At 56.0% G+C, this 11,015-nt stretch overlaps 1 protein-coding gene across 1 annotated transcript in view; it reads right to left on the reverse strand.

The window, feature by feature from the left end:
- Positions 1–10,411: 10,411 nt before the first annotated feature.
- The window catches only part of LOC111257214, a 2,104-nt gene continuing 1,500 nt past the window's right edge, over positions 10,412–11,015 (reverse strand). Inside the window, exon 3 of the mRNA XM_022826351.1 lies at positions 10,412–10,789. Within this exon, the coding sequence (XP_022682086.1) occupies positions 10,748–10,789 (42 nt within the window). The 3' untranslated portion in view covers positions 10,412–10,747. The remainder of the gene's footprint in view (positions 10,790–11,015) is intronic.

Here is an 11,015-nt window from a genome sequence, read left to right on the forward strand (position 1 = left end):
GTTTAAGAAGGATCATTAGTCTAATGACCAATACCAAGACGTACTGATGGGCTGGAACACATGGCCAGCAAGTATGAATCGCGCCTAACATCCCAATGTGGTCAAGGATCTGCATGAACAGCCGCTCTCGAAGAGTGACTGCGAAGGCCCTGAAGGTCGTGCTGGCGGTTTGCAGGATCCACCATAAGCACAGAGCGGCGTGAATGCAGCATCGCAGGATCTCGGGAAATATCTTCACCCTCGCCGTAACTGTATCAGGTCCGAGGCATGTGATCAAAACCAACGAGCCACTCAGCGCGAACGAAGCCATGTCTGACATTCCTCCCCCCTGCATCATGCAATAGGTGAGGGGAACACTCATCAAACCCCTGCCATTGAAGGCTTGACCACGCAAATCCGACAAAGAACATAGCATACCTGACCAAAAGCGGGCTGGACTCTTACTGGCGCCACCGCCGCACCGTCTCCCGTCTCACCGAGACGACGTCTCCTTCCCCAGAGGCACAAGCATTCAAGTCACATGTAATAATTCTGAAGCTACAAACAGTATTCACCGAGCATGCTTCATTTCCATGCTCCTGCTTCCAGCCTGTTACAATCCGTTCCCTTATGAAAATCTACCGGTTCGGGTGCCATCGACGCCGAACCTGCAATGCGAATCATTTAATCATGCTGATGATACAGTTATGAATAGGGTCGATACAAACATGTGCATGTGTAACTGAATGGTTTAAGAGGCATACCATCATGAAAGAAATGATGTGGATCAGGGAGGCAAGTACCAGCCAGAAACCGAGGCTGAATATGTGGTGAATGTCTCGAGCCAGGTAAGCGAAGACAATAATGAATCCATTCACCGTTGAAGAAGGATCATTAGTCTAATGACAAATACCAAGACGTACTGATGGGCTGGAACACATGGCCAACAAGTATGAATCGCACCTAACATCCCAATGTGGTCAAGGATCTGCATGCACATCCGCTCTCGAAGAGGGACTGCGAAGGCCCTGAAGGTCGTGCTGGCGGTTTGCAGGATCCACCGTAAGCACAGAGCGGCGTGAATGCAGCATCGGAGGATCTCGGGAAATATCTTCACCCTCGCAGTAACTGTATCAGGTCCGAGGCATGTGATCAAAACCAACGAGCCACTCAGCGCGAACGAAGCCATGTCTGACATTCCTCCCCCCTGCATCATGCAATTGGTGAGGGGAACACTCATCAAACCCCTGCCATTGAAGGCTTGACCACGCAAATTCGACAAAGAACATAGCATACCTGACCCAAAGCGGGCTGGTCTCTTTTTGGCGCCGCCGCCGCACCGTCTCCCGTCTCACCGAGATGACGTCTCCTTCCCCAGAGGCACAAGCATTCAAGTCACATGTAATAATTCTGAAGCTACAAACAGTATTCACCGAGCATGCTTCATTTCCATGCTCCTGCTTCCAGCCTGTTACAATCCGTTCCCTCATTAAAATCTACCGGGTTCGGGTTCGATCGACGACGAACCTGCAATGCGAATCATTTAATCATGCTGATGATACAGTTATGAATAGGGTGGATACAAACATGTGCATGTGTAACTGAATGGTTTAAGAGGCATACCATCATGAAAGAAATGATGTGGATCAGGGAGGCAAGTACTAGCCAGAAACCGAGGCTGAATATGTGGTGAATGTCTCGAGCCAGGTAAGCGAAGACAATAATGAATCTATTCACCGTTTAAGAAGGATCATTAGTCTAATGACCAATACCAAGACGTACTGATGGGCTGGAACACATGGCCAACAAGTATGAATCGCGCCTAACATCCCAATGTGGTCAAGGATCTGCATGAACAGCCGCTCTCGAAGAGTGACTGCGAAGGCCCTGAAGGTCGTGCTGGCGGTTTGCAGGATCCACCATAAGCACAGAGCGGCGTGAATGCAGCATCGCAGGATCTCGGGAAATATCTTCACCCTCGCCGTAACTGTATCAGGTCCGAGGCATGTGATCAAAACCAACGAGCCACTCAGCGCGAACGAAGCCATGTCTGACATTCCTCCCCCCTGCATCATGCAATTGGTGAGGGGAACACTCATCAAACCCCTGCCATTGAAGGCTTGAACACGCAAATCCGACAAAGAACATAGCATACCTGACCAAAAGCGGGCTGGACTCTTACTGGCGCCGCCGCCGCACCGTCTCCCGTCTCACCGAGACGACGTCTCCTTCCCCAGAGGCACAAGCATTCAAGTCACATGTAATAATTCTGAAGCTACAAACAGTATTCACCGAGCATGCTTCATTTCCATGCTCCTGCTTCCAGCCTGTTACAATCCGTTCCCTCATGAAAATCTACTGGTTCGGGTTCGATCGACGCCGAACCTGCAATGCGAATCATTTAATCATGCTGATGATAGAGTTATGAATAGGCTGAATAGAAACATGTGCATGTGTAACTGAATGGTTTAAGAGGCATACCATCATGAAAGAAATGATGTGGATCAGGGAGGCAAGTACCAGCCAGAAACCGAGACTGAATATGTGGTGAATGTCTCGAGCTAGGTAAGCGAAGATAATAATGAATCCATTCACCGTTGAAGAAGGATCATTAGTCTAAGGACCAATACCAAGACGTACTAATGGGCTGGAACACATGGCCAACAAGTATGAATCGCACCTAACATCCCAATGTGGTAAGGATCTGCATGCACAACCGCTCTCGAAGAGTGACTGCGAAGGCCCTGAAGGTCGTGCTGGCGGTTTGCAGGATCCACCATAAGCACAGAGCTGCGTGAATGCAGCATCGCAGGATCTCGGGAAATATCTTCACCCTCGCCGTAACTGTATCAGGTCCGAGGCATGTGATCAAAACCAACGAGCCACTCAGCGCGAACGAAGCCATGTCTGACAATCCTCCCCCCTGCATCATGCAATTGGTGAGGGGAACACTCATCAAACCCCAGCCATTGAAGGCTTGAACACGCAAATCCGACAAAGAACATAGCATACTGACCAAAAGCGGGCTGGACTCTTACTGGCGCCGCCGCCGCACCGTCTCCCGTCTCACCGAGACGACGTCTCCTTCCCTAGAGGCACAAGCATTCAAGTCACATGTAATAATTCTGAAGCTACAAACAGTATTCACCGAGCATGCTTCATTTCCATGCTCCTGCTTCCAGCCTGTTACAATCCGTTCCCTCATGAAAATCTACCGGTTCGGGTTCGATCGACGCCGAACCTGCAATGCGAATCATTTAATCATGCTCATGATACAGTTATGAATAGGGTGGATACAAACATGTGCATGTCTAACTGAATGGTTTAAGAGGCATACCATCATGAAAGAAATGATGTGGATCAGGGAGGCAAGTACCAGCCAGAAACCGAGGCTGAATATGTGGTGAATGTCTCGAGCCAGGTAAGCGAAGACAATAATGAATCCATTCACCGTTGAAGAAGCATCATTAGTCTAATGACCAATACCAAGACGTACTGATGGGCTGGAACACATGGCCAACAAGTATGAATCGCACCTAACATCCCAATGTGGTCAAGGATCTGCATGCACAGCCGCTCTCGAAGAGGGACTGCGAAGGCCCTGAAGGTCGTGCTGGCAGTTTGCAGGATCGACCATAAGCACAGAGCGGCGTGAATGCACCATCGGAGGATCTCGGGAAATATCTTCACCCTCGCCGTAACTGTATCAGGTCCGAGGCATGTGATCAAAACCGACGAGCCACTCAGCGCGAACGAAGCCATGTCTGATATTCCTCCCCCCTGCACATGCAATTGGTGAGGGGAACACTCATCAAACCCCTGCCATTCAAGGCTTGAACACGCAAATCCGACAAAGAACATAGCATACCTGCCCAAAAGCGGGCTGGACTCTTACTGGCGCCGCCGCCGCACCGTCTCCCGTCTCACCGAGACGACGTCTCCTTCCCAAGAGGCACAAGCATTCAAGTCAAATTTAATAATTCTGAAGCTACAAACAGTATTCACCGAGCATGCTTCATTTCCATGCTCCGAATTCTAGCCTCTTATAATCCGTTTCTCATGAAAATCTACCGGTTCGGGTTCGATCGACGCCGAACCTGCAATGCGAATCATTTAATCATGCTGATGATACAGTTATGAATAGGCTGGATACAAACATGTGCATGTGTAACTGAATGGTTTATGAGGCATACCATCATGAAAGAAATAATGTGGATGAGAGAGGCAAGTACCAGCCAGAAATCGAGGCTAAATATGTGGTGAATGTCTAGAGCCAGGTAAGCGAAGACAATAATGAATCCATTCACCGCTGCAAGAAGGATCATTTGTCTAATGACCAATACCAAGACGTACTGATGGGCTGGAACACATGGCCAACAAGTATGAATCGCACCTAACATCCCAATGTGGTAAGGATCTGCATGCACAGCCGCTCTCGAAGAGGGACTGCGAAGGCGCTGAACGTCATGCCGGCGGTTTGCAGGATCCACCATAAGCACACAGCAGCGTGAATGCAGCATCGGAGGATCTCGGGAAATATCTTCACCCTCGTCGTAAATGTATCAGGTCCGAGGCATGTGATCAAAACCAACGAGCCACTTAGCGCGAACGAAGCCATGTCTGACATTCCCCCCCCCCCCCCCGCGCGCATCATGCAATTGGTGAGGGGAACACTCATCAAACCCCTGCCATTGAAGGCTTGAACACGCAAATACGACAAAGAACATAGCATACCTGATCAAAAATGAGCTGGACTCTTACTGGCGCCGCCGCCGCACCGTCTCCCATCTCACCGAGACGACGTCTCCTTCCCCAGAGGCACGCCCACCAAGTTCCAGCAACGCGACGCTCCCTGAGCTTCGCCGCGCCGCGCTGAACCCGACTGATCGCATCGGCCGCATTCTTCAGCTCCTGGCACGCGCGCGCCAGGTGCGCCGCGTGGTCGCGGATTGCCTTGAGCGGAGCGCTCTCTGCCGCCTGCACCGCGGTGGCCGCGGTGCTGAGGGTGCCAATGCAGTTCAGCAGCGCCGCCAGGTCGCCTGCCTGCTCGAACGCGTCGGCGGCGGAGAGCTGTTGGCCGCAGGGCACGCGGGCGCCATTCGCGGCGTCGACGACGCCGCGAGCCTGCGCGACCAGCTCGACGCCGCTCTGGCGGAGCTGCGGCATGCCTTCGCGGAGCAGGTCGACGGAGACCGTGACGTCAGCCCGGTCCACCGCCTCCTGCAGGAATTGTTGTTAGGTACTACTCCGAACGTGCCGACGAACCAACACGAACCGATTCTCCGAGTGCCGCCGCCGCCAATTCATACAACCCATTCACTACTCGATTACCCCCCACCCCAACCCCATTTTCCCGAACAAGAGCCACGTACCTCTGGTCCCACGCCTGCCGCGGGGAGATTGTCGCGGACGCCCTGGTGATGTTGGCACCTTCTCCACAGCGACCACCACCAGGAGCCATGGACCCAGCCATCCGTGCCCTCCTCCTTGGTGCGCAGCATGTCGACCATGCCGATGGCGGTCTCGCGGTACTCTGCGCACGAGCGCGCCAGGTTCGCGGCGGCGCCGCGGAGAGCGTGCAGCTGGTCCCGAGCTGCTCCCTCCAGGGCGGCGGACGCGTCGCGCAGGTTGAGGACCGCCTGGAGCCTCCCCTCCTCCCCCGCTGCCTCCAACTCCCGAGCCGCCCCGCTGAGACAGGCGCGGTCGACTCCGGCGGCATCGGCGGCTTCCTCCGCGCCGCGTGCCTTCTCCACCAGCTCCCCGCACTTCGCCTCGATGATCGAGGCGCCCAGGTACTTGATCACGGTGGCGGCGGCCTCAATCGTCTCCTCCATCTCTCCTCGAACGCGACGACGAGGTCGGGGAGGGAACGGGAAGGGAGGGGAGGGGAGACTTCGGCCGAGGGGACGGAGAGAGGCAGGGGAGGGGCTGGAAGGAAGGAGGCAGCCGGATTCGGTTGGGGGAGGCGGAGGCGGGCAGAGCACCGACGCGCCCGCTTGTTTTATTTGTTTTCGGTTGGGCCTGGGATTGGGGGAGCCGGCCCGAGCCTTGAAGGCGGCGGCGAGAACCGTGTTCGTGTGCTGCGCGTGCTTTGTTTGCGGTTTGCCCATGGCCAGGCCGCCGCGACTCTACGTCTCGCATATGCGTGGTATCCAGGCCTTCGATAGGAGGACGGTGCGTGGGCGTGTGCTGGTGCATGCGAGGGCGGAACCGCGACGTGCGTCCGTGTGCGACGCTCGTGCACGGTTCGCGGCATGGGGGGGGGGGGCCTGCGGCGCGGCCATCGGATTCGGCCGTCCGCCGCAAGCTCCTGGGGCATGAGCGTGGGTGGTGTGCTTGCGTGATCCAGCGGCGGCGTCGGCGTCGTGCCGCCCGGGCGACAAACCCCACCTGGACATTTCATCGAATGGCTACCGAGCAGTGAACACCACCGGAACACACGCACGAAGACCACGCCAAACCGTCACCGCACCGTCACTGCACAACACCCGCACTCGTGTTACAGTTGATGTGCTATGGTTTGATCACATAAACATGAATCGTTTACTCTATGTTGTGCTTTAACACTGGATGCTAGCCATTTTTTCCTGGTGTCTGCAGAATTCAGTTAACCAAAAGCAAGCGCTGGTGCTGCAACAATCCATTATCCAGGGCGAAGTGTTTAATGGGACAACAGAGATCAGCTGGGTACCAAACTACCAATTCCCCTTCTTGGCAATGTGAGGCCACATTACACTCGATGAGAGCATACCAGAACAGACACATTCACACTGTACGGACAGATCATGCCAACCCCAACATACATGCAGTAGAGAAAGAGAGGTCGAAGAAGAACCTGAAAGAAGATCAGCCCATTGACGAGTTTTAAGGCCCAAGCCCACGCGCCGCGAATCCGAGCCGCCATTCGTGCGCCGCGCAGGCTGGCCTCACCCCCCACGCGGCCACGCCAATTCCTTGCTTCCCTCGCCGAAACCCCCCAAGCCCTCGCCGGGATAGGCAGAAAACCCTGCGCCGCCGCCGCCGCGGCCGACCACGACACGTCGACACCCTCGCGGACACACGCTTTGTTTGACGCCCGTGTGCACTAATCTGAAGCGCTGAACAAGAATGAGCTAGTCCAACCATTTCATTTCAGATGTAATGGGGAAACTGATCATTCGAAAACCATCTTAGATACAAGGCAGCATGAGCTAGCCGGTGATGTTGTGCCTGTGCTCTGCTTCTTCCACTTCTCCAGCTTACCTGTTGCTTCGCTGCAAGTCGATGTTGTTTTTGTGGTTGTAATGAAACGATCAAACACATCTTGTTTGATTGCCACCATGCAAGATTTATCTAGAGAATTATACAAAGGCTACCAGTCCTACCACCACCACGATCAACCTCTCATATGCTTAGGAATTGGCTAACACTTGCACGGGGAATAATAACGAGAGGAGAGATATTCTGTGGAAGTGGCAGCTCTATTTGTTTTTAGCAATTTGGCACAGTGACATTATTTTGAAAAAAAATGATATACATCTTTCATGCGTGCTACCTTTAGGGACTTGGGATGTCGGTCAGCGCACCGCCGCCGCCTGGCGTGCAGAGGCGTCTTGCCGATTGGTGTCCGATCGTGTCGGCCCGGCAGAAATTGGGCTGCGGCGAGGACGTCGGGGGGCTGCGGCGCGTTGTAGGCGGAGGCCTTGGTGAAGACGGCGGCCGTGTTCGCAAGCCTCGCCGCGGCGTCCAAGTCCCCCGAGTCTGAGCGATCCGAGTCGGCGAGCGCCTTGGCCGTGACGGCCACCAAGTCGCGGCCGTGCTGGTCGCCCGTGAGGGCCGCAGTAGCGGCGGCGAACTGCTGGGCGTTGTGCGCGCGGAGCTGACGCGCCTTGTCGGCGGAGGCCTAGGTAAAGACAGCGTCCGCGTCGGCAAGCCTCGCCGCGGTGTCCGAACCCGGCTGCGCTCCGGCTAGCCGTGGCGTGAGGCGGAGGCGGCGTTCATGCGGCCCCAGGGGGTGGACAGTACCTGCTAGCCGCCCGATGCGACGTTGATGGTCCAGATTGACTGAATCGCGGAAGGAAGCCAAAGGCGCTCTGCCTTGTCAGAGCAGAGTCGGACGCCAGAGGCCGTGCTACGGTGCTCCGGCACTCCGCCGTCTCCGGTGAAGCAGAGTGAGAGGAGGGCTGATCACTAGCTTGGCCGCTGTCGAGAGCGCCACGGGCTGCGCGACCTGAGGTGAGGGCTTCTCACGCTGCTCCAGGCCGGCGGGCGATAGCTTCTGTCTTCTGCGGTGAATTTCTGCGGTTATCGAGCACTTGCCGGTGCTGCAAATCTCGACGTGGGTATGAACTGAATCGATCGCCTACGGGTACAGTATGCAGACACCAGGCTGTACGTCACCACCGTCACCCGCTTCCCCAGCACCGCGGCCACGATGATCAGGTCCAGTCCAGCAGCGTGCGGTGGTTGCACACGTACAGGCGCCCGCCGCGCTGCCTGAGCTTTGGCCCGGGACGTGGCCGGTGGCCGGCGACGAGGCGGTAGTGCATGCCGGTGAGCGCGCCGACGGGGAAAAAGATGTGGTACGGGAGGAAGGAGAAGGCGATGGTGTGGAAGGCGACGAGCGCGATGGCGAAGGGGAGGAAGGTGTACACATGTCGAGCGCGGTGGGCGGCGTCGGCGTGAAGGCGAGGCGGCCGTCGTGGAAGACGAGGCGCAGTGGTCGTCATCTCCGCGGGTCAGCCTCGCTCACCGAGAGTTTCCTGCACGTTGTACGCCCATCTCCTGCGCCGAAGCCGTGAACGCTCGCGGTGGAGGTCACCACGGCGTGGTTGCCATCGGTGGCGCCGGGTCAGGGTGTGGACGGTAAATGAAATACCGTCCACCCCTGGTCCTCTCGCATCCGTTGAATCAGACTTGGGCGGCCTCGATCGCATGCAAGGTAGTGAGACCTCTGCCGCCTTCCTCTCGCGCCTCGGCCGCTTGCCGCTCCCCAGGCTCGACGCGCGCTGACCCTGACCTCTGGTGAGCCGCCGCATGGCATCACGGCCGCGGCTCAGATCCTGGCCCACGCTCGCGAGTCTAGTGCGGACCACGCGCGGGGTTGGTCGGTGGCGCCTCGTCGGCCGCGACCTCCATTGTCGGCGTAGGTAACGGCGCGATGCTCGGCGTTCCGGCGTCCACGCATGTCGGGCTTGCGACTGCGTCCATCGTACCTTGTGGGTCGTTGGCACGGATGGGGATGTCGTTAAGGCGCGGTCCGCGATGCTCCTAGCGCGCGGGGTCTTGCCAGTGCTGCACGCCTGCGTCAGGGCGATGGTCTTGTGGACCTCGGCACTCGCCTGCGTCTGCTCCACGTCCTCGGCGAGCATAAAACGCGGCGTGCCGGCGTCTAGGCGTTGTCGTGCTCGCTCGCTGCTTCTTGGCGTCTGCCTATGGCGGTTTGACAAATGAACTGCGACTCACACAACTCCGAATCCATCAGGCGGCTGTGGTCATATCTGCGTGCACCTCGCTTGCGAGGATGATCGGCGGCGGCACCTTACACCAGGCGCGCGTGCGGCTCTCCCCAGCCATACATTCGCGCGGACGAACGCGGTCGAGCTCCTTCTTTCTGTGGCGAGGTGGGGAAGGAATCCGGCGCAGGGACTGGGCAGGGCGTGGGCGATGTCGGCAGCGCGCGCGGCCACGACGCGGCCCCAGCGCCTGCACGTCGCGGCGCAGCGCGCGACCACGGCGTCGCCCGAGAGCACGTCGTCGGGGAGCGTGGCCACTGGCGGCTCGCCGCGCGCCGTCAAGGCTGTACTCTTCTCTTCTCTTCTCCGGCGGCAACGGGGCGTCGCGCGGCCGGTGCTCGTCGCAGCAGCGGCATGGATAGACCCCTAGCTGGCTGCGCCGTGCTACCTTGTCGCCATGTTGGCTGATCCGATCTTGGCCCAACCTGTTACGTGCTCGATCGACCCCTTCCTTTCAGTCGCGTGGCTGCGTCGCGCCGGCGCAGCGTGCGTGCCATGGCATGTCGCCAGGACGTGACGCATGAAACGGGCGGGTTCATAAGTTAAAATGTAACTGAGGATGAATACGCCTGGCAAATTCTATTTCAGAAGCATCTCGCTTTCAGGACCGTCTCGCTGCGCTGAAACACGGCGGGTTTCGAACAGCCTAGCCCGGCCCGTGTGGCGGTGCCGGCGGTCCTCGCATTCGTGTGCGGACACGCTATCCCGTAGTATCCGTTGCTTGTGGCCTTGTGGGCTTCTTCTTCTTTTTTTCCCCCCGCGCCCTGCTCTTGCTTGGTATTTCTTCTTTTGTTTTTTCTCTTATTTTCTTTCCATAATTTTTTTTGAGCACGTTGAACATTCAGATAGCATACATACATAAAGTAATCAGCGATCAAGTAGGTGGTACACACAAAAAAAAAAGAGTAGGTGGTACGGTGTTTAAAATTTGAGAAAAATTCTTATTTTTCTCAAATTCTTATTTTTGTTCAACAGTGAACAGTGAAGTAAACAAACAGACAAATTACAGAAAACAATCGTGAAGCACACCAAAATCTCAAAGTAATGTACACGTTAGCGTTTGGTTGCCCATGTCAACCATGGATGTATGGCAGAAGTAACGTTGACCATCATCCACACAGTTTGCGTCATGCTGCAGTCACAGCTAAGTCCACAGCGTCTGGAGTCTCAGCACTGCTGCAACCACAGAGGTCGCCGGTCAGTTGTCAACAGGAAGAAGAAGAGCTCGCGCATCCGGACCATCATGCTGACCCGTCGTCACTGCCGCTGCGCGTTCAGTCCTCTCCTGGGATGACATCGTCACCTCGGATGCAGCTCTGAAACAGTACATGTGTGAGTGGTTAGTGGAATCCAAAAGCAGCACACTGAATGATGAAAGACACTACAGATGCAGTAAGGGGGCGTTTTGCTTATTTTTAGCACGTATCACATCGAATGTTTAGATACTAATTAGGAGTATTAAACGTAGACTATTTACCAAACTCATTACATAAGTGGAGGTTAAACGGCGAGACTAATCAATTAAGTCTAATTAATCCATCA

The sequence above is a fragment of the Setaria italica genome, chromosome V, assembly GCF_000263155.2.
Source record: "Setaria italica strain Yugu1 chromosome V, Setaria_italica_v2.0, whole genome shotgun sequence".
NCBI lineage: Eukaryota > Viridiplantae > Streptophyta > Magnoliopsida > Poales > Poaceae > Setaria > Setaria italica.